Source organism: Lepisma saccharinum, chromosome 14 (genome assembly GCF_977018435.1).
Source record: "Lepisma saccharinum chromosome 14, izLepSacc3.1, whole genome shotgun sequence".
NCBI lineage: Eukaryota > Metazoa > Arthropoda > Insecta > Zygentoma > Lepismatidae > Lepisma > Lepisma saccharinum.
This window is the reverse complement of record NC_139242.1, coordinates 13,197,017-13,222,285: the sequence shown is the minus strand read 5'-3', so window position 1 is coordinate 13,222,285 and position 25,269 is coordinate 13,197,017. Positions and strand designations below refer to the sequence as shown.

Genomic DNA, 25,269 nt, shown 5'->3' with positions numbered 1-25,269 from the left:
TGTGGGAATGAATGTAGAAGTAAATGGGAACCTTAGTAGAATGCATTTAGGAACTTTATTTTAATGGTAAGGGAACCAAACCTAACCTGCCTAACCTAACCACGAAAGCATATATTGAATAAAACCTTAAGTAATCGCTAAAACTCCGCAGTAAAAATACATCGAAATCGAACCATGTAAAAATTGCATTCGTAGCATGATGAAATCGCAATAAAACAAAAGGAACTTGGGCCCACAATTGGTAGAACCATGCGAAACACAAAATATCCGATTTTAATATGTCTCCGATCTATGAAACTGGTACCAAAGTTACTTTAAATTAAAAATGGGTGGGAATACTCGCGTGAGTGAATATGTCAAACAGATTAGGATAGATGAAATAGTATATACGCACTGCAATGTACACTAGAAAATAAAAAGTGATTAATTCTTGTTCGGCAGCATTAAACTACGAAGTTTTTACTTTCCGTGAAAGAAAATACCTCCAAGAACGTCCAGAATGCTAAAGAAACTCATTTCAGTAAGTACTTTCTCCTGTAAATTTGAAGAAATCCGTCCGAGCGATATCGCATATTTACCAAAACGTTGTTATTATACAAAAATAATAATAGTATTACTCACTTATATTCGAGGGCCTGCAAAGTAAATAAAACTTTGATACAATGCAAAAAAGAATAATATTACTCACTTATATTTTAGGTCCAGCAAGATTTTATGTTATTTTTTTCCTGAAGGATCGTTGATTCTTCGCGTAAATTCTTCTTCTCTAAACAACGTGGAGCTCTAATTCCGAAAAACACTTCTTTCTTGTTGCGTGTTACCGGCTCAAACAAAACACAAGTGAAGTTCAATTTACGCTTCCAGCAAGGCAGTACGTCACACCAATGAACAACGAGTTCGCGTCAACCAATCGGATAGCTTAGAACTGTTGTGGCAGCAATCACTACCGTAAACAACACGGGTCTTCCTTGTCGCACAACAGTCTTGCTACCTTGTATTCTGACGTCACATGACTAACGCGTACGAAGTTAGGTTAGGTCTGTCAGGTTAGGTTCCATTAGCATAAATACAATGAAGAATTATTATTTAGGCTAAGAGAACTAAACATAACTAGCCTAACTAACAACGTAGGCATTTATCCTAAATTTAAAAAGGTTTCTTGCGTGACGTCAGAACACAAGGTTGCTCAAGTGTTGTGCTATAAGTGAGTCGAAAACAACACATCTAATCCATGCGACGCATCGTAAACAATCTGTGCAGTAAACTTATTCGGGAACGTCATGTGATCTGTGGCAGAGATTCGTCCGTAAGGCACTTTTTTATATACTTTTTGTGGGCGTGTGACAATAGAAAGCACTTTCTTGAACTCCAAATGGTAAAATTTTCGGTAAAATTTTCGTATCCCCAAAACGTATTTCTTCAATTTTACAGGAGAAAGTACTTACCGAAATGGGTTTATTTATACTTTAGGAAGGTCTTGGAAGTTTGTTTTCACCTCGTTGAAATTTTTTTGCCGGTAAATCATGTAATTTTCGACATTAATGTCACTCCAATTCACGAAAGCTGTTCCCTTGATGTCCGTCTACTACGTGAACCAAATATTTGCGAGCGTTTCATGACGTAACAACCGGTCAGTGTTTCCAAATACGCGGTTTTGTAACTGTGTAACAGTTCTAGAACGTAAATAAACGTGAGTTACTGTTCATCATTTCTGATTACGAACTTGCGACAACATGACGTGCACAGGATCAGTGGCGTGCTCAATGTGAGGTTGATGGGGGCTATAACCCCCCTTTTCGCCCAGTATCTCTAAGGCTATTTATGAATGGTTCGTGGGCTATTTATGTATGGTTCGTGGTCTATTTATGTATGGTTCGTGGGGCTATCCGTGAATGGTTCGTGGGGCTATCTGTGAATGGTTCGTGGGGCTATCCGTGAATGGTTTGTGGGGCTATTTATGAATGGTTCGTGGGGCTATCCGTGAATGGTTCGTGGGGCTATCCGTGAATGGTTCGTGGGGCTATCCGAGAATGGTGTGTGGGGCTACGAATATTTTTTTCGAAACCAATTTTTAACTATTGAAACCCTTGCGTGGCCCTACTAACCTATCCACCCGCCAATGGTTCGTGGGGCTAGCGCCAATGGTTCGTAGGGCTATCTTTTTCACTATTGAAACCTTTGCGTGGCCCTACTAACCTATCCACGCGCCAATGGTTCGTGGGGCTAGCGCCAATGGTTCGTGGGGCTATCTTTTTCACTATTGAAACTTTTGCGTGGCCCTACTAACCTATCCACGCGCCAATGGTTCGTGGGGCTAGCGCCAATGATTCGCAATTATTTCCAATTTCACACTTTGCACATTCCTTTCCTCTCTTCACCACCCCGTGTGCAACCAAAAACTCCACCGGATCCTCAACACCCGGCACCAATTTCACAACACACCCACCACACGACACCTATAACTTCCGAGTTTCGTCAATTTTTGACATTCGTACTTACGTATTCTCCATACTAGTACCTAGATATTTTGCTATGAAGAAGGTTGCAACACTGCATAACCACTGATCATGGACTACGCTAGTCAAGATTTCTCCGCCATATCGCGTGTAACGCAAGCAAAAGCGAAGAAAATAAAAATACTCCATATTTCGAAAATTGAGATTATTTGCCTGCATAAAACGAAACGCGAAATAGAAGAATCCATACGAATGCAGAATATGTAAGTATCAATGTGAAAAATACGAAAATAAGGGAATTAGAGACGTTTGGTGGTTACCGAAATTTTAATAAATTTTCGTATCCGCAATACGTTTTGGGGAAACGAAAATTTTTGTTTCCCCAAAACGTATTTCTTCACTTTTACAGGAGAAAGTACTTACCAAAATGAGGTCATTAAGGTAACAGTAGTATAAGCCGGAGACACATTAAACTAGTTTGTTTTCAAATAAAAATCATTGCTACTTACCTCATATGCATAGCGTAAGATTTTTCAAGCTGGGGATCACTTTTTTTCCATGAAAAAAAACGTTATTTTTAACATTATAATCATTTATTGGTCGTTGCTAATTCGGCGGGCAAATTTTGACTCACGTTGTCTATCGTCAGCTGATGTGCAATGTTTCAAAACTTATGAACCGATAAATGCCGCACAAACTATTTACAAAAGGTTTTTAAGGGTAAATTGAGGCTAGACTCTACTTTACGTCCTTATCTGCATGGTGGTTGCTTCTTTGCGTTCGCGGTGCGCGATCGTGGTGCGGCACCCGGCATCTCTTCGGGTAAGTACCTTTTTCTTTTTACACTTTCTGTTCACGATAGCCCCACTATCCATTCACGGGGTCGAGGTATGCCTACGAGGTTAGGTTAGGTTCCATTAGCACTCATTTCACCCCTAAATATGTGCTTCATCATCTAAAAAATTCCTCAGTACGTTCAATTGCGCATATCCGGACAACATCGGTTTTTCTCGATTTACTCCTTCAGGAAATTTTTACTCGCTTTCGGATTTACGTTGTTGAATTCCTTATAAAATAAGCTTTCCAACTATATATGACACGTATTCCTTATGAAAAGGACGTAAACTAGAGTCGTACCTTACATTGGAAAAAAAAACCCGCTCACACGTCATCTTGTCAAACTTCAGCGTGGTTGCTACACCAAACATAAACAATGCTACAGAAAATGATTTGCGTAAGTACTTTCTCCTGTAAATTTGTAGAAATCCGTCTGCGGTATAGTAAAGTGTTACCTGCAAATCATTTTCTGTAGTGTTGTTGATGTTCGGGAATGTAGTTTTGATCCATTTTATTGCGAATGCATGTGGTTTTCTACGAAAATCTATATCCGATGCGCTATTGCTGCTTCCGCCATTTGCTTTCTGCAGGAGAGCACAGTACGCTCTCGTATTGTCCGTATATGCTAAATTGAATGAAAGGAGTGCTAATGGAACCTAACCTAACAGGCCTAATCTAACCTAGTAGGCATATCTCGTCCCCGTGTAAGTACTCGTTGATGTAAGAAATAGACATTATTTTAGTTAGAAATTAATTATTTCACCTAAAGAAATGTTCCACAATGCAGAATAGTATGTTAGCAATGTAAAAAATTGCGAAATAAATCATTGATAGGTGTCTCCGGTATAGTAAAGTAGTACCATAACCCCTTTCACCCAGTATCTCTAAGGCTATTTATGAATGGTTCGTGGGGCTATTTATGAATGGTTTGTGGGGCTATCCGTCAATGGTTCTTGGGGCTATTTATGAATGGTTTGTGGGCTATCCATCAATGGTTCGTGGGGCTATTTATGAATGGTTCGTGGGGCTATATATGAATGGTTTGTGTGGTTTTCGAACCCGAAAAAATTTCTAATTTTGAAAAACAAATTTAGTTATGTTTGCCTAACCTAACAGAACCTAACCTAACCTTGCCATGCTTGGTTCGTCGGGCTATTTATGAATGGTTTGTGGGGCTATCCGTGAATGGTTCGTGGGGCTATTTATGAATGGTTCGTGGGGCTATTTATGAATAGTTCGTGAGGCTATTTATGAATGGTTTATGGGGCTATTTATGAATGGTTCGTGGGGCTATCTGTGAATGGTTCGTGGAGCTATCCGTGAATGGTTCGTGAGGTTATCCGTGAATGGTTCATGGGGCTATCCGTGAATGGTTCATGGGGCTATTTATGAATGGTTCGTGGGGCTATCCGTGAATGGTTTGTGGGGCTATTTATAAATGGTTCGTGGGGCTATCCGTGAATGGTTTGTGGGGTTTTCGAACCTGGAAGAAAATACAAAATCAGTAACACAAAAGTAGGTATTTTTCTATGTAGAAGGTTTGCAACACTGCATAACCACTGATCATGGACTACGCTAGTCAAGATTTCTCCGTTATATTGCGTGTAACGCAAGCGAAAGCGAACAAAATAAAAATACTCGATATTTCGAAAATTGAGATTATTTGCGTGCAAAGAATGAAACACGAACTTGAAGAATCCTTAGGAATGCAGAATATGTAAGTATCAATGTGAAAAATAGGAAAATAAGGGAATTAGAGACGTTTGGTGGTTACTGAAATTTTAGTCATTCCTGTATAGCCTCCGTTAAGGTTAGGTTAGATAGGGTCACGTATAGTTTACAATAGTTAAAAATTGGTTCCAAAAAAAATATGCGTAGCGCCATACACCATTTTCGCATAGCTCCACGAACCATTGACACATAGTCACACAAACCATTTGCGGAAACGTACCTTCTTGAGTTACAAAAACACGTGTTTGGAAACACTGATCAGGATTACATCATCACAAACAGGTTACATCCACCTGGCAGTAAATGGATGCAATAGCTTTCGTGCATCAGTCACACATTTATATCAAAAAATAGATGATTTACTGGCAAAATTCAATGAAAGATGCGAGAAAACACTTTCCCGAACTTCCACAAGTATAAAGAAACTGTATTCGGAAAGTAATTTCTACTGTAAATTTGAAGAAATCCGTTTGTCCGATACGAGAAATTTACCAAAAGGACTTACCGAACTGACTTTCCGTACACTTTTGAAAGGTAGTGGAAGGGTAAGACTACTTTACATCCTTTTCCTAAGGAATACATGTCATATATCGTTGGAAAGGGTATTGTATAAGGAATTCAACAAAGGAAGCGGCTCTGGTGCCCACCCAGCATCGAATGACATGGGTACCTGGGGGGTAAAGGCTGTCAGGGGCATGATGCTGATCACATCACCCCCTCTCACGACCGGATCAAGAAAGTGCGGGGCGTTACCCCCACACCCCCCTATACATCTTCATGGCATGGTGCTAAGCACAGGGGAGCACTTTGCCTTTTTTTAAACTTTTTTACAACGGAAATCCCAAAGTGAGGAAAAATTACGGATGATGAAGCACATATTTAGGGGTGAAGTGAGTGCTAATGGAACCTAACTTAACAGACCTAACCTCACCTCGTAGGCATACCTCGTTGCCGTGAATGGTTCGTGGGACTACCCATGCATGGTTTTTGGAGCTAACTTGAATGGTTTGTGTGGATACCCGTGCATGGTTTTTGGGGGTAACTTGAATGGTTAGTGGGGCTATCATGAACAGAAAGTGAAAAAGAGAAAGGTACTTACCCGAAGGGATGCAGGCTGTCTGCAAGTACGGTTTTGAACGATGCACTAAATTATTACTGGGGATAAACGTATTTTACACTATCTACAAGTTTTTGGACGGTTTTGAACGATGCACTAAATTATTACTGGGGATAAACGTATTTTACACTATCTACAAGTTTTTGGAACCTGTTCTTCACGCACCATACACACGCAAAACGCACCGCGAACGCAAGGAAGAATCACCACGCAGAACGCATACAAGCTAAGCACACACATTCACAACGTGGGCACAAAGACGAGCCTGCAGTATTGTTAACTCCCATCGGTTACCACCAAAAGGCAATAAGGACGTAAAGTAAAGTCTAGCCCGTGGAAGTGTTTGGTAACAGTTCGTTATATTGGAGACACATTTAAATCGAATATTTTGCATTTCACATGGTTCGTACTTACCAATTGTGTATTGCGGAACATAGTTCAAGGTGCCATTATGCTTTTTACACGAAAACAAACACAATTTTTCACATACAGAGTAATTTTTTTTATTCCTTTCTTCGCTTCCAGAACGCACAATATGGCGGGCACATCTTGACTCACGTTGTGGGTATGCAGTGTTTCAACTTTCTTGACTGAAAAATACCTACTATCGTGTTCATCACCGGTGGAAATTATACATTATGCACAGGTAGCTGACAGATAGCCCCATGAACCATTCACAGATAGTCCCACGAACCATTCACCGATGGCTCCACGAACCATTATGCCCGGTAGCTGACAGATAGCCCCACAAACCATTCACAGATAGCCACATGGACCATTCACGGTAGCCCCCAAACCATTCCCGATAAGGTTAGGTTTGGTTGGGTTAGGCAAGCATAGTAAAAAAATGGGAGTTTGAAACACTGACAGTGGGTTACATCATCAAATGTGCGGAGCATGCAGGTCACATATGGGAAGCATGGCAATTGTGCGTAGGTGGGATATTTCTCTTGAAAAATATATGATTTGCAGTCAAATAGATTCCACGATTAAATAAAATACCTCCACGAATGTTAGAAAGCTTGGGGAAACTCATTTCCATAAGTAGTTTCTTTTGTAAAAAGGAAGAAATGTGTCTCCGATATAACGAACTGTTACCAAGTGTTTTTTTTTTCCATCGGTAAATAATGTATTTTTGAAGATTAATGTCTCCAATGCACGAGAGCTGTTGCCTCTATGTCCTTCCACTATGTGAATAAAATGTTGTGTGCGTTCGATGATGTAACCCCCGGTCAATGTTTCCAACCACACTGTTGTTTTCCAAGAACATGACAATTTTGAAGATGACAATTTTAACTATGTTTGCCTAACCAAACCTAACCTAACCTTGCCGTGCATGGTTCGTAGGGCTATCTGTGAATGGTTTGTGGGGTTTTTGAACCTGGAAAAAAATACAAAATAAGTAACACGAAAGTAGGTATTTTTCAATGAAGAAGGTTGCAACACTGCATAACCGCTGATCATGGACAACGCTAGTCAAGATTTCTCCACCATATTACATGTAACGCAAGCGAAAACGAAAAAACAAGATTTACTCGGTATGTCGAAAATTGAGATTATTTGCGTGAAAAAAATGAAATGGCACCTTCAAGAATCCTTAGGAATGCAGAATACGTAAGTACCAATGTGAAAAAGTAGAAAATAAAGGAATTTCAGATGTTTGGCTGATACTGAATCTCCAAACAGCACTAATTACTTTTACCAAGTTTCAAAATTACTTGCAGTATTGTGCGATACTTCTTTCCGATTAGAAACTAGCGGACCTCCCTAGTGGTAAACTCGTCACCTTGTAATGAAGGGATCCCAGGTTCTAAAACCGGTAGAGACATATTGGTTCGGATCCCACTTTAAACTGTAGTCCCAGTCATAATTAGACCATCTGTGCACAAGAGTGGACTTTAAACAAAATACCATCTTATTAAGCTTGCAAAAACCATTAGACTTTTTGTTTACTTGGAATTTAATTAATTAATTACAAGTTTATCATCACTACATGTAGATATCCATTCCGTAAATTCCATCGGCAAAACAGCACCAAGCTTGTAGCCTATGTTAATCGGTGTAGATTTCTTCGTTCAGTAATATGCACACTGTTTATAGTCAAGAACATTTAAAAAGCATTCTTAAATATATGTAACACGTGTTTTTCTTCTTGACTGTTCATGCTTACGTTACACACACACATTACACATATGTTGTGCTCTCCACGAGAAGTAGCATTTTTTTCAGCTTTTTGATAGCACCAATGGCATGGAAAAATTATACCAACTTTTCATTACATTTTCTATTATTCACATTAGAAACACAACTGCCCACTGGGACATTTAGCAGCGGGGGCACGCTGCTCCTAAAAGGGGTGACTAAGTATTATAAAAAGTGTTGATATCATTATATTATAAGCAGTTGCGAAGCATCCTAAGAGGCCCGGAGGCTGAGCTTATCCTAATATATTTGCCTATTACGGACTATTTTATTACTTATAATTTCATTAAATGACGCTTAATAAAAGAAAGCTGAAATTCTAGGTCTTCCGATAATTACTGCAAGTTTCCAACCCTGCCTTGAACTCAATCTGTACAGTCAGCAAGACCCCGCCTGAGAGTGCCTCAGCTGGTCCCATAACAACGTATGTGATTCCTGCAGGAAAACATAATAATGGAAGATTCAGAGTGTTGCTAATACCTCTAAACCTGGCATCCTAACCTATCAACGTAGGCATTATTAGAATTCTATCTGCAAATAATGCATATAAGTCGGTTACCAGTGTCAAGTTTGGTGCTTTCAGCTTTTTGAGGAACTGCTTTTCGCGAAGTGTTAGCTGCTGGATGTGCCCCACACCAATATCAATTCAGAGAGGGATAGTATTTTATTACTTCGAGGAAAAGGATATTGAGGCAAAATTTTCTTTCATGATTAGTAACATAACTGAAAATTTGCTACTTTTAAAAAGAGGCAAAGTACAGTGCAAACATATTGAAAAAATCCATGTTTCTGAAATTTTCTGGTCCTTGTATTACACAGAAAGGTGTCCGTGTTCTCATTTTGCATTTTATCATTTTCTAAATTGTATTATGATTTTAAAAATGTCATGTGTTGAAGAAGAGTTAAAAAGAAATAATTGATTGATAGATTTAGTTTATTTTACTTGACTTTCTGTCATTTTTGGCTAATTGGGAAGATGAGGATGAGCGATGATATGATGACATTGACAAAGGGACACTCACAAATAACACCTATGTCCAGGTGGGGATTCGAACCTGGGGCCCTTGTCGCAACGTGCTGTTATAACTAATCCTCCTCGGAGGTTAGCATTAAAAAGAAATAAATACTAAGTGATGATCATGTGATCCATTTCTTTAATGCGAGGAACATTCACGAGATTTGTTATTGAAATAGCAAATAATTTTCCCAAGCAGCTTTAATAAAAAATATGTAAGAGGACTATGCCTGCCAGAACAACTTTTTCATTGGGTGACGCATGCTCAGCGCATAGAGTCCCATCGCCACTGGTTTCTGACCTTCGAGATAGGAACGCCATCATTCTCAGATATCTCATCAAGACTACTCTAAAGTAGATTCTGAACCACTGTCAATGTGCTTCCACAGGGATTCGAACCTTCTAGTTATTGATTACAAGGCGAGAGCGTTAATCACTACATTATCCTTTTCAATCCCTATCCCGACTTTTTTGAACAGCAGTAGACAAGATTCAGGCAATATGTTATCTTTTATTTGCTAGGGGCTATATTTTAACATACTGCTTTTTAAAAAAATCACAGCTCCCCCCCCCCCCCCCCCACCTGCTCCATCCTGTGCGAGAGACAGCGTGCTTCACCACTGATTACAAGGAACAAAAGTTTTAGCAATACTTTTCCTGATAGTAAATGAATAAAAGAAAGTATAGCACAAATCCATTAGATGGGTCTATATTTGACACTTAAATAAGTAGACACCAGAAATTAAATCAGGGGCTTGTAAGTTATGAGATAATAATGTAATCTAAATGAATAATTCTTATTCCTTTCTGTAATCATGGATAATACAAATAACGTAGAATTGCTTGTTTTCACAAAAATCTGCTAATGCTCAGCTTGTAATCAAGACGTCCTGGGTTTGATACCGTGTAGAGGCACATAGTGGCTCGGATCCCACTTTAACTGTAGGTCCAATCCTAGTTAGCCTATCTGTGCATGAAGTGAACTTAAACAGCAACTCAACTCTATGTCCAATTTTTAATTTTTCAGGAGACCCCTTTGAAGTTTGACATGATATATTTATTGAACCTTTGCCACCCACCATTGCACTGAAAGTTTGTAGGATTGCAAATTCTGATATATATTGAAGTCTCTTGGAAAAGAAGAAGTTGTTTCGTTAGGTACTTATGCTGTAATTAATTATTGAAATATCAGATAGAGCTATTGCACACAACACTAGCTTTGATTTGAGAGTGCCATAGATAGAACACTGCATTCTGGAGATGAAACAATTTCATTATAAAGTTGTCATTTTGTAGCAAAGTAAAATAAATTTGTACGTGGGTGACACTAAAAGTTTTTAGATGTGGCAACACTGATTGCAGCAATACATTGTCTCTAGGATATGTTGAAGTTAGTAGTTGTGAAGTGTGATAATGCTGCAGAATTTATAGTTGTTAATTGTTGTGTGCCAGAAATTAGTCAATTATTGTCCTGTGTGTACAGTAAAATGGATTTAACACGGGAGCACTTCAGAGCAATGATTTTTTTACGATTTTCGAGCAGGTTTAACGCAGCAGCAATGTTATGAAAGGCTCCGAAATGCATTTCAGGATATACCAAATTTCAAATGAATTAAAAAAATGTAAGGTTGAATAGTGCCTCTTCACGTGTTGATTTCACATGGAATGCCCCTATAGCTGAATACGTCTTCCAACAGATATAAAGGGACTACAAACAAAAGACCCTTCGGCTGGAAACTTTTGAACTAACAAGAAAATAATATATAGTATTGTGCTGTTTCTGTTACATTTTGTTCTTTGTGCTTACATCATGTCCATGTGACCAATTGCTGCATTTTTATTTCAGTTTGCTAAAATGAATCATGAAGGAAAAGAAATGCCAAGTATTGAAATCGTAGAAAAATTTGAAGCTTTGTCAAATGAATTATTCACCGAAATATCAAAGATTACTTCTTGTGTCAAGACTGCTGATTCAGATTGGTAAGTTAGTGCATCAAGACTTCGCATATTTTGCAACATAGTATTTTTAATTTGCTTTCAGATAAACATTTGTGTACAAAAATATAAAATAAAACTTCTTTAAGTACACTGCCCTCCAGAAATTAAGCAACAACAAGAAAATGTGAGGTAAAAGAGAAAACAGTTGGAGAAAAGAGAAGAAGAGTGGTGGGCACGCTGAAAGAAAGCAACGAATGCGTTAGGGAAAACAGGTGAATCATAAAGTACGATCATCGTGCCCTCGCACGGATTTCTGGTGTACCAGGTATTGGAGTCGAAGACGCGCGTGCACGGAAGAGGTGTGTGTCTCTATCTGGAGAGTGCAGAGGTGAGTCAAGTGCGCGGAAAGGGTCGAATATGGCAACCAGGCATCATTTGGCTGATGAATTACGGTGGTGTGCCATCGGTAGACTAGAAGCAGGGCAGCGTCAGGTCGAAGTGGCCAGGTGGCTCAATGTCGATCGTTCAGTTGTCAGCAGGTTATGGAACAAGTTCCAGAGAACGCAAAGTGCATCGTGGAGTTTCAGTGGAGGTCGACCGCGTATCCGTTTGACAAGTCGGCGTAACAGGTCCGCAACAGCTACCCAAGTGCGTGCAGCAGCTATTGCTGCCACAGGACGGCCTATGTCAACGAGTACAGTACGCAGACGGCTACACGAGGGTGGGTTGTATGCCAGGAGACCAGTGTTGTGTATACCACTCACCCAGCGTCAGAAGACAGCCCGCTTACGTTGGGCACGAGAACATGTGAACTTGACACTGGGCCAGTAACGGTCCGTTCTCTTCACTGATGAGTCCAGGTTCTCACTGGACAGTGATTCACGACGCCGATTGGTCTGGAGAGAGGCAGGAACTCGTTACCATCCCTCCAATATTGTTGAAAGGGACAGATATGGTGGTGGAGGTGTGCTTGGATGGGGTGGCATTTCTATTGGTGGACGTACTGACCTTTATATCCTCCCACGTGGCACCATGACAGGTCAGCGCTATAGGAATGAGGTCCTTGCACGTTATGTGGAACCCTTCGCATGAGAACGAGGTCCGGGCTTCATTCTGCAGGACGATAATGTCCGTCCCCATAGGGCAGGACTAGTCGATCGGTTCTTGGACGAACACCATATTCAATGCATGGTGTGGCCATCCCGTTCCCCGGACCTTAACCCCATTGAACACATGTGGGATGCTCTGGGGGAGACGTCTCGCTGGCCTTGTGCCCCCTGCACAAACACTCGAAGACCTTCAACTGTCTCTCTCCCAACAATGGACCCTCATACCCAGTGAGTTGGTGGACAACCTTATTGGCAGCATGCGGCGGCATTGTGAGGCGTGCATTGCTGCGCGCGGTGATCATATCCCTTATTAGTGTCAGACAACGGTCACTTTCCGTCTCCAACGTTTACCACCTGTGATGCTCCATGCGTACATTTCATTTCTTTTGCCCACGAGTGTACCTTGTTTTGTGTTTCTTCTGTTCTGTAAGGCGTGGGACACTTGTTTCTTTCGTTACAAATAAAATATATACACCCTCCGGCCTTGTGTTTGATTCTATTGGATGATCACCATTTGTTGCTTAATTTATGGAGAGCAGTGTATTTTGAACATGTGGACTGGAGTTTTTTAGTTTTTAATATCGAGCATCTAAATAGAAATCAACAGAATTTTCCTTGAATGTACTGATTAGGAAAAAGTGAGACAGTACTCTTGTATGATAGTCATATGCATCTGTCACTCTGTATATCCACCCATGTCTACTGCGAATATCTGAGAAAAAACTCTCAGAGTCATAAAGACAGATGGGTAGACTGATGGACTTATCAAATAATAACTTATTCAACAAAAATAAGCTTGATAACCTAGTCCCACTGACCGAGAGAGGCAACAATAATTTAAAAGTAATGTTTTGTTATCTCGGAAATATATAAATATGATTATCTAACATTATCTGCACATAAAATGTTAACTAGATATAGCCTACATTATGTTGCTTTGCATGTCTCTATATCCATGGAAGTCATGAAATTGAAAGTTGACCACTGACACATTTTTAACCTCTTAACAGGTGTGGTGCCAGATTGTAACAGAAAGGGCATTGGGTGGTTCCGTGGACCACCAAATTGAATTTACCATATCCAAGAGTAATTGAAATAATAACTAATATTTTCCACAAATTTCCACATGTATTGTGGTCCTTCTTCATTTAATTATGATAAACCTTTATCCACTATTTTTGTTAGTGCCATGTTTATTACTCAATTTATCTAATGCTACAAAAATCGGCGACGTATCTGTAAACGTCTCTATAAATACATTGTCATATGACTGTAAGATAAAAGAAATGCTTTCGATGGTCAATTATCACAGATCAAACATGCAGTTACTCAAATATAACAAAATCACGTAGAAAAGTTGCACACAAACAATTTCTGCACAATGTCAAAATGAAGGGGAAAGCTCAATTGTCGAAAATGTAGTCAGTGGAAATAAGTGTTTCATTATCACTTTTATCAGAATCCATAGGTGATAGATAATTCACTTCCACTTCTAACTTTTTTAAGTGTGGCAAGGACATTTCCATCAAAATCATGGATTGTCAAATCTGATTCTCGCACCAGGTTCAATACCGAAAGACTTACATAAAGGGCGTCGCATGGTCCTTGGGACCCACGAGTACCTGTTGCTCTGAAACTAAAATGCAGTGAGCGAAGTGGCACTGGGTGGTTAACGTGATATTCCAAAATATGAAGGCACTGAAAAGGGAAGTGCATGTTACTGCTTCCGAGAACAAGAGCATTGTACTAGTCAGAAGGTCCCAGGGACTATGCCACACCCGTTACGGGTTAATGCTTTGATATCACCGTAAGGATGAGTGTGAAATTTCGTGCATTTAAGAACTGTTCTTGTCCATTTCTGAGAAATTAATAAAAATAGGAATATAAAATTCGGTGGACAGAAACATCTTAACATACGTATCATGATATAAATCACCTGTGGTTGTCTGTGCGAACGTTCCATTCGGCATCTTTGTTTCCATGTGATCAAGAGGTCTCAATTTTGATACCCAGTTTAAACTGTAGGTCCAGTCCTGATTAGCCACTATGTGCATAAAGTGGACTTAAAAACAAAACTCAACAACTCAGTGTTCTATAAGTCATATGAGTTTAACTTGTTACATATTTTTCCTTGAAGCTCATGAAGTTTGTGAAGTTCCTTATTGCATTCATGATTGGGAAAAGAGAGACGCGGTAGTATATAAATACGGAGAAACTAGTACTCACTTTTATCCGCGAAGCTGTTTTTTCTTCTTTTTCGATTAATTTCAGTGGCCACTGCCACCATCCTCGTTGGAACTTGCTGCGCTGTTGCTTGGCGTGCGTCTTTTGTTCGTAGTTCTCTGGTTGCCGTTAGGTGCGCTGTGCGTCTTGGTACGTCGTCTGCTATTTCCGGGCGATAACTGCTGCAGTAGTGGAATCCAAGTATGGTGCGCTTGCCCGCTATCGATGTTTAGTTCATGCGGGAAGTGCATTATGGCGTGCGTTTCCTTGATTTTGGTGTCTATGAGCGTGTGGGCAGTGTGTTTGACTCGAACCTTTTGAATTTTATGGCTATTGTATTTGATATGTCTAGCAAGACCGGTAGTGGGTTGGGCTTTTTTCGCATCTGCTAGGTGCTGTTGGATTCTTTCATTGACAGATCTGATGGACCTGCCGATGTAATGAGCCTTGCACTCACACTCAGCATCATATACACCTGGGTTGTCAAGGGGGGAGAGGAAGTACCGTTTGTGCTTGTTCAGTTTGTCAGTTATTTTGGAGTTGGGTTTGTGCGCTACTTTGATGCCAAATGGGAGAAGGGCTTTGGCTATGCGGTTGGAAGTGGTGGGATGGTAGGGGAAGGCAAACCATTTATATTGGTCGCTGGGGGTTGGTTGTGGCTGGGTTGCTTGTGGATGGGTTGATTGTGGTAGGTTAGGGTGTCTGACCTGTATTTCCGCCTTACTGCACCAAGTGGAGAGTTGTGATTCAGTGTAGCCATGCTTCAGGGCTTGAATCACAACTCTCCACTTGGTGCAGTAAGGCGGAAATACAGGTCAGACACCCTAACCTACCACAATCAACCCATCCACAAGCAACCCAGCCACAACCAACCCCCAGCGACCAATATAAATGGTTTGCCTTCCCCTACCATCCCACCACTTCCAACCGCATAGCCAAAGCCCTTCTCCCATTTGGCATCAAAGTAGCGCACAAACCCAACTCCAAAATAACTGACAAACTGAACAAGCACAAACGGTACTTCCTCTCCCCCCTTGACAACCCAGGTGTATATGATGCTGAGTGTGAGTGCAAGGCTCATTACATCGGCAGGTCCATCAGATCTGTCAATGAAAGAATCCAACAGCACCTAGCAGATGCGAAAAAAGCCCAACCCACTACCGGTCTTGCTAGACATATCAAATACAATAGCCATAAAATTCAAAAGGTTCGAGTCAAACACACTGCCCACACGCTCATAGACACCAAAATCAAGGAAACGCACGCCATAATGCACTTCCCGCATGAACTAAACATCGATAGCGGGCAAGCGCACCATACTTGGATTCCACTACTGCAGCAGTTATCGCCCGGAAATAGCAGACGACGTACCAAGACGCACAGCGCACCTAACGGCAACCAGAGAACTACGAACAAAAGACGCACGCCAAGCAACAGCGCAGCAAGTTCCAACGAGGATGGTGGCAGTGGCCACTGAAATTAATCGAAAAAGAAGAAAAAACAGCTTCGCGGATAAAAGTGAGTACTAGTTTCTCCGTATTCCTTATTGCATTTGGAAAATAACTTCTCATTCAATCTGTGTAGTTTGCTCTTGCATGAACTGTGCAAAGCAGGATACTGATTGGAAATTGTCTGTCACAAAGGCCATCCCGATGTTAATACCTCATGTGCTGTAAAAATTTTATGCGTGAAAATAAATACACATGTTGGATAGCTATTAAGGCTATTCAAAATATTGTCCTTTGTTGTTATTTTCCCCCCAAAGAAGTATTAGACTTCTTTCAATGCAACTTTGCATGTTTGTAGGAATGTACCACTGCTACATAATACATTTCTCATTCACTTTGGTGCATTGTAGTAGTCACAGTATGCTGAATGCCAATTTTTTGGGAGCAAAATTTATATTTTCTACTTCTTTCTTTAACTTTCATTATTTGGAGGTACATTGTACAAATGTCACCTCCACTAAAAGCCCTGTCATTTAAAAGAAAACTCGTTTTCCTAGAACAATTAGTTCTCGAACTACTTTTTTCTTCTTTACTTTGCACCAAAAGTTTGAAAAGCGTGCACTTGAAGAGTTTCCATCCTCAGAGGTTATACATTCACGAGAGACTCTATCCATTAAAGATTAAACCAACACGATTTGCTTCTTTCTATGAGTTACTTTTACAAGTAATTATTATATTTATACTAAGTATACTATTGTACTTGGTAAAAAAACTCATGCCATCTTGCCCATCTCTATATAAATATATCTTTTTATTTTTAGTAATGAACTACCAGATTTCAGTTTGAAATCAGAACATGGGGCATCTAGTGAACATTGCATGCTGCTAGAAAACAGAAATGTGAAAACAATCGACACACTGTCAACTACAGCTAAAGAAATTTCGGCAGCAAGTGCAGAAGACGAGAGTATGATGTCGTTCAATAATGAGTCAAAGGAATTTGATTTGGCTGTGGATGAACCTTTAAAAGACAACTTGAACTTGACGTGTGATAGAGAAAAAAGTGTATTAATTCCCCATTTGAAGGAGCCTGATTCTGAATTAAATTTTGAAGCACAAGAATTTGCAACAACTTGCAAGATAGAACATGAACTCACATCTGAAATATCCTTAGGAGACACTGTTAAATCTCAGCAAGATGTAATGGAGAATGAAATTAACAGAGAATATGTAGAAATGGCACATACTATTAAGAGGGAAGAAATTTTCATTGCGGATGAACCTATCGAGCTTTCTGGTTTGAAAACTGAAGATGATTTTGAAACTCCATGTCTGAGGTATGTATTTTAACACACATTAGAACTTACCCTAATAAGACACATAAAATTATACAGGGTTTATATAAAGTCCGGTAACACTTAAATATTTGGGGGGGGGGGTATTGCAGTTGTTCCCTGTAATTCCATTTCTCGCTGCTAGATGGTGGAAAATTGTATATATTTTGTAAATGTTAAACTCTTCGAGTTAAGCTCGCCATTATTAAATGTTTTTGTTAAAATGTGAACCACTGGGTGTCATTTTGCTTTATTGCTTGTGAAAGGTAATTATTTCACGTTAGTGAACGGCCTTGAGCAAAGTACGGTCTCCAGTCAGTGGGTAAAGATTTGCAATTGGTAACAAGCGAGTGAAGAGGGATATTCGAAACCTCACTTGAATTGAGCAGTATCTTGGTATTCTTGGTGTATGCCTTGTTTCTATCTATTTTTGAATCTGAGTACCCCTCATGGGCGGGCAATCCATATATCCCACCTTGAGTCTGTTTGTGGCAGTGGTCGCTCAATTGTCACTGCTGTTTGGTACTTCCAGCCCCCATCCCAAACTTGGGACAGCACTATTGAAGGTTTGTTCAGATCTAATTAAATTACCCTTTCTGTGCATAAAGTGGACTTAAAAACAGACAGACATTTCAGAAGCAGTACATTGGTTACATTTTGCAGCAACATATTTTTCCAATAAAACAGGTATCAATGTTTATTAGAAATCTTTCCAGGATGAAGGGCAAGGTAGCTGATGTTATTTTTTCTTAAAACATTGGTTGGGATTTAATGTAGTAGTTGATATATGCGATCATGAAGGTTTATAAAGTACTAAACCTATTCATTATACAATAATTGTCAGTAATGATATGTATCAGAAATTGTGTATATAATTCAATACCTGCCATTGACTAGATAGTTGCTATTTCAATCTTACGTTATTTTAAGCTTCAAAGCCGCTGTTGTATTGTAAGCAATGATGCCTTCTCCTTTTGATATTAAGAAGAAAACTGTTATTGAAAGGCACCAGTTGTACCAACACTACACGGCCCATATTGTCACAATGTAACAATGATGTTTACTACTCTAGTGATATTAAATCTTTGCTTGGATCCAAGAATATGCATCCTAGGTGGTAATAGAATTTAAGTGTTGCAGAATGAAAGTTACCACAATGTAAACATCCCAAGCAAGGGAAAGAGCCTGTGCTGAATCGCTTACATCCGACACGTAAACATATAAAGTTTCATTTGGGCACTGGGAACGGAACGCTTAACGTGAGTGTCAACCAGATTTGAATAGAGTGAATGTGGTACAGATTGACACCAAATTAAACTTTAATGTCCCACCACGATATGTTGTTTGCCAAAATGGATAGCCACAGTGAATGAAAAATACCTACTGTACCGCGTAAAACGTTGCGCAAAATCCAATGTTAAGGTAACTGTCGGGGTGCGATCAAACGTTGCAAAGCCATCATAAAAGCAAACAAAACCTCATGAGTTTGACCATCACATAAAGGAATAGCATCATCAATAGCACCATTTAAATTGTGCAAGTTCATAGTATGCTTCGGAGAATTTGCACAAAATTTTGTGACTGAATTGATTGAAATAGGTTGACATAGTTGTAGAAACAATGGGATCAGTTAACACATTTGTAACCATTGTAAGAGGACTAGTTTAAGTAAAGGTACTGGTGGAAGCAGATGCAGTTGGATAAGAAAGGGTAGAGAATATTGATAACGCCGGAAAGGGAGAGGAAATTGATACGGGAAAATTTGGACCTATCAAAGGTGGAGGTTGTGTTAAAGAAAAAGGCATATTATTCTGTGTCAAGATAGTTAAATCTTCTTTAAAAGGAGAATCTGGAGGTAGCATGATCAAGAAAAATAAAAATTCAAAATGGTATAAATTTTGCAAAAAATTCTGAGAGAAAAAAAAATTCTTGCAAAAAGGCAAATCAAAAAGAATGGTAAGAGAATAATCTAACTGAAGTTCAAAATTCCGTTTCCAAGCTTGAAGACAAAGTTTGCGACAAAAAAATTTATGCAAGTTAAAGTTTATAAAGGGAGGGTAAAAAATTTTTAGCAAGGGAAGGGGAAATTTAACAAGGGGAAAATAATTTGGTCAAAATTACTAAATTGAAAATTTTGAAAGTCTGACCAAAAGTGAAAGAAAAAAAAACCAAGGTCTAATGTCAGGAATTATAATTTCTGGCAGTTATAAACCCTGCTCTGATACCAGGAATTTTGTGACGTTCTGCGCTATGCTCCAATTTTAGGAAGCTACAAAAATATAATCAAGAGGCCTGTGCGTATTTTAATTTAGTTATAGCAGAACGTACAAATTGTTTTGTTGGAGGTTTGTGCCGCACTGTAGTACGACGCCTCAAAGCTTGTTATGAACTTCAGTGCTGAGGGCCGAAACTTCAAAAATCAAACTCAATTAATGCAGACCTGCAAAAAAGACTACAACATGGGAAACGTTCCAATCACATAGAAGACATGCACAAACAGGTCATTCAATTCTTTATCCACTTTTCGAAGATGTATTAACACTTGCTAACTACAAAAAGCAACTAACTACTGAACCATCACCAAAGATCAAAATTGACACCACCTTTTTTATAGTTGTTGCCTTTGGCAATTGATGAGTTTTGGTTAACAAATGAAATTCAAGATTCAGCGTAAACGTTAACAACAATAGTTTATTCATGGAAATTTAATTTTACACAGATCAATAGATTCGCGCAAGAATCCTTTTAATTGAGGTACTTTCATATTCCTTTATACGTATTTATAATAACAACATAATAACAACATTCGTTGACTTATTTACATCAAAGAGCATTCTTTGGCAACATAGCTGATTATGTTTGATCAACAACAACAATAATATGATTAACAATTTCTTACATACCATTCATTAATTTCATTTACATCAATAAAATATTTACACAACCCATCACTTGTTCTGACCAGCAAAACTAAGAATAAATGCAAACGGGTCAATCGAAACATTTGTTTGGTTTGAGTTTGAGTTTTAAGTCCACTTTGTGCACAGTAAGGCTAATCGGGACTGGACCTACAGTTTAAAGTGGGATCCAAACCACTATGTGCCTCCACCGGGAATTACACCCGGGATCCCTTGCTTGCAAGGCGATAACGCTACCACTGCACCCTCGGGGAGGCCAATGTAAACATTGTGCCTATGCGCTGACATTATTGTAATGGCGTATTTGGTGAGCAAATGGGAATATATTACCTTACGTTTAACAATAATGTGAAATATAAAATTCATGCGAGATGCTCGTGAGGGAATTTTATAGATTGTTAAAAGGATGTAGCGAAATTGCAATTAACCCTTTTTTGGCATCAACAAAATCAAACACGCCGCAAATTGCAATAGCTCTTCTTCATTTTACACGTGACGATTGTTGTATTAAGTTACAGTTTACTATTGTGGGCTGCCACAATATAAATCTTAAATCATCAGTTTTATCCATTTTACGTCACAGTCACAAAATGCAATTTAACCTCAAAAATAACTTACGCAAACGAAGTGTTTGTCATTTAACTCGGTAAACCAACATAACATGTACATAGTCGTTTTTCTTGTATGTACGCATTGCTTGCAGTATAGAAATGTTTTCCTGTAGTTTATGGTTATTACAAGCATAAGAAAATGGCAATAAGATGGCACAAACACGATTTGGACATTATAAATCTAAACCCAAGAACAGGTTTGTGAACTCATATCATCGAAGAGAAGCATTTGATTAAAAAGAGAAGGGTTTTGAAAAGATTAACGGGAAACACAGAGTTGAATGTCTGGGAAGCTTCGTTCATTGCAGAAGAACACTGGAATAAATTAAATAATGAAAATGGTAACATAGACCCAGTATGGAGTTTTCTTTTTCACAAATGGAGTAAGCCACCATCTTTAAAATTTAATGTAACAAAATATCAAGAGACTTTGTGAAAACAATGATGAATTTGAATTACCTGATGATATTTGGGATTCATAATTTAAAAAAAAAATCTAAAATAAAAATAAAACACAGTGCTTCTTTTCACAGTTAAGTTGCTATATTACAACAATGTAATATTGACAACATCCATTATATAAGGGATTCTTTTTGTTTAAAAAAATTACTAACCATTGTTATAACTGTATCTTTAGTCAAAATGAAAATAAATGTCTGATGAAAGGAGCGTGTGTTCTCCTGAAACGTCACAAAGAGAAACTGTTTTCTTATGCTTGTAATAACCGTAAACTACAGGAAAATAATGTACATAGTCAAAATCATTTTATCGCACTTTATTTTTTGAGGCACACACTTGGTGATTAAAGGTAAAAAGGGGGGTGAGGTACGAAAATCGTCAAACACACACTTGTCAATTTTGGTTGATAATAAATTCACCACTCATACCTGCTTATTAGTCTCGTCTAGTAACGTCATTTGTCCTGTACAAGAGGGCCATCAGCAGCATACTTTTACAGATTAACTTCCATCTTCCATATGGTGCAAAAGGTACATCTTCCGGTTCCCAAGTCTGGCATGTTCAACCAACTCGAAGTTTCTTCTTAACGACGTGCTCGTTAATTCTCTGCGAACCATAGTCCTCCGTCATTCCCATATATATCCAAATTAGTGCACGTACAGATATGTCCTTCCATAACTTGTATTCTTTCGCAACCCAACAATGTTCAAATACGGCCGTTATTCAAATGATCTTCGTTCCTTGGTTCACGCGTGTACTGCCTTGCTCAGCGTACCTGCTCCAATCAACTCCAAGTTGTGCACTGACGAAGCGATTGAGACAACGACATCTGTGTGCATAGCAGGTGTGAAGTCATCCACTAGATGGCGTGTTACATTCATGCCGCACATGTTGCTGCCATCTGGTGAGCGATTCGGGAACTACGTCTTTCGCAGCACTGAAGAAGCGGGATGTGATACACAACAGAGAAGATTGTGGCCGATTTTTACAATGAATTTTCTAAAAATAAGCAAGTTCAAGTAAAATCGCCACAAGTGGGATACGGAAACGGGGAACAAGCTTCATGCTATTAAGCCCACCATAGGTGCTGGGCATTCCTCGTTCCATCCCTCTCGTCGAGAAGAAGTTATCTTACCCTCCTGCATGTAGGACACAGCCGTCTAATGCATGGTTACTTGCTGCAAGGGCTGACCCTTGTGACGACGATGTGTCATGCGTGTAACGTTGTTTTAAGTGTACATCATATTTTTATTGAATGTGCCAACTTTGCTATCCTCAGACAGACTATTAATCTTCCCAGCTGTTTGTCATCCCTGTTGGCTGGACCCTGTGGCCGAGTGTTTAGCACATCGTACTGCGATGGCAAGGGTCCTGGGTTCGAATCCCACTTGGGCTTGGTTGTTTGTGAATGTCCATTCATCAATTTCAACATCCATCCCCATCTTCGCAAATTAGCCAAGAGGCACAAAATGCGAAGTAAAATAAACTAAATCAATCAATCAGTCATCCCTGTTGGGTGATGACAACAGTGTTTTAGGAAATGTTTTTAGATTTTTGCGAAGAGCTGGTCTCTTCCACCATCTGTGAGGAAACCTTTAATACCTTCTGACTTTTTAATGTGTTGTGTTTGTCTTGTGCAGGTCTTTTTACAACCTTGCACTCTTAATTTTTCCCAAGGGGCCTTGTTTTAAAGTCTTAAGTCAGAATTTTAGGTAAAGGGATATTTCCCCAAATATATTGAAGGGTGCAAAATGGCCTTAAGTGCTGACGCACTCAAAAATTTTGATTAATTAATTCTTTCATTCCAATCGCACCACCAAAGCACTTTAGGTTGCATGTCACAATCGCTGCACCAACTCAGCTAGCACATTCCAGTCATGGCACTGAGTTCACACTCTGTTGTTGTTAAAAAGTGTATTTGACAGCACGTTCCAGTCGTGGCCCCAAGGGTGGGAAAGTTGTAGTTGAGCTAAATGCCAAAAGTCAGAGGGAAAAGAGCTGGCAAAAGGGTTAAGGACTGTATAATGGGGAGAAAAATCAAAAACAGAAGGGAAGTACTAACACTTATTTCCTCAAAAGACCCATTAGGAATTGCGTGAGATATAACATTAGAAAGGGTCAAGGAAAGAAGACAATATATCGTATAATTCTACAGAATGATGGGGATCAAAACTAGTCACTTCCACAATTAATCAATGGGTGATGTAACTTATTCATCCTTCATCCTCAATGATGAGAGCACTCGTCATTAACATGACAAGTTAAACGCTTGGCAGTGTGAAAGGCACAACTAAAACTAATCAGCTTAACAATTAGAAAAGACAATGGTCACTCACATGGGCATCCAGAAGGGGGGCAAGGGAGGGCCGTGGCCCTCCCCCTGGAAAATGAAAGCCAACCAAAAATTATATATTTTTGACATATAATTTCATTTCAGCCACAACAATATGTATTAATTATTGTATGAATATGATAAATTCAAATTTAAGCAATATTTTTTGAGGGAACAATACTATTATTGGGGAAAATGTACCTTGTTTGCCCCCCCCCCCCCGGAAAAAATACCTTCCTTGCCCCTCCCTGGAAAAAAATCCTGCGGACGTCCATGGTCACTCATTGGGTTTGAACCTTTGAACCTGAATCATGGCTGGGCTAGGATAATTACCTGTCTATCTGAAGAGTGATGAATAAATTTGAAGAATAAAATAAACTAAGTCTTCTCTAGGCTTCGTTGCAGGTTGACCAGGACTCTCCTCACTTTCCCTCAACTCCTTTCTCTTAGCTCCTCTCTCTCCTCAATCCAAATCAAAAGTCAGTCCCTTCTCAGTCTGTCTCGCCTCTATATCTCCCAGGCAATGGAGACCTTCCTCTTTGTCTCTATTGCCTCTATTGCAAACAGCTGACTCCATAGGCTGATGGAACTTCTATATCCTGAATACATCAGGAAGTTTGCATAGCACAATACTGTGCATTATTTACATACCACACAGGTTGAAACAACTGAAGTAAACAAGTGAATGCCCTGGTCAACATGAAGTAGCAGAGAGGCTTTAAATAAAATAGAATCTTATGGATTGATACGTTCTACCGCTGCGGAAAAAAAATCCATTTTGAAAATTTAAAATTCAAATCACAAAGCTTGACATGACCCAGGTTCTCCAGTTTGATACATTTTCTTAAAAAGGACAAACAAAAAATATAAAAAACAACAGATTAAAATTTAATTGAGGTTATTGAGGTTATTGAGTTTGAGTTTATTGAGCAATTTTCACACCGATAGTACCCCTGGGGGCATTGGTGCATGTACATTACAAAAGACATGTTGACATCGCACATATATATATGTATACATCAATTTGGCAATTTTTTTAATAATAATATAACATAATATAATAGTAAAACACACAATGACAAATTATTTGTTGAAGTGAACTAGTGCTGTAAAAGTACATGTTATATAGTGTATACAATCTAAATTTATTTTATAAAGTTAGTTAATTCTTGAAATTCTTGAACTGAATATAATGTGTATTCCAATAACAATTTTTTCACTCTACTTTTAAAGATTGTGGTTCTCTCAAAATTTTTGTAACTATTTGGTAATATATTGTATAACTGGATGCCTGAGTAAAAAGGTCCTGTTTGGAATGCAGTTAGCCGCACTTTGGGAATGTGGAAGTTATCTTTTTGTCTGGTATTGTAATCGTGAGTGTCTATGTTCCTTGGATAGTTCGATTTTGTTTCGTGTATGAAAGTAAGTGTTTCAAGTATGTACAGACTTGGAAGTGTTAATATACGTAATTTTTTGAAAAGCGGTTTACATGTATCAGTTTTATGTGCATTTGCCAAAATACGCAATGCTCTTTTTTGA

General features: G+C 39.0%; 2 protein-coding genes across 2 annotated transcripts in view; one reads left to right on the top strand and one right to left on the bottom strand.

Moving 5' to 3' along the window:
- LOC145998290 (2-amino-3-ketobutyrate coenzyme A ligase, mitochondrial-like) overlaps positions 1 to 811 on the bottom strand; it is an 84,030-nt gene extending 83,219 nt beyond the window's left edge. The window contains 1 exon segment of the mRNA XM_083134692.1: positions 689 to 811. The gene's annotated coding sequence lies outside the window, so the exon portion shown is untranslated.
- Positions 812 to 3,217: 2,406 nt separating this feature from the next.
- Positions 3,218 to 25,269, top strand: part of LOC145998689 (uncharacterized) — a 35,998-nt gene continuing 13,946 nt past the window's right edge. The window contains exons 1-3 of the mRNA XM_083135157.1: positions 3,218 to 3,278; positions 11,205 to 11,338; positions 16,898 to 17,413. Coding sequence (XP_082991283.1) covers positions 11,214 to 11,338; positions 16,898 to 17,413 — 641 coding nt within the window. The 5' untranslated portion in view covers positions 3,218 to 3,278; positions 11,205 to 11,213. The remainder of the gene's footprint in view (positions 3,279 to 11,204; positions 11,339 to 16,897; positions 17,414 to 25,269) is intronic.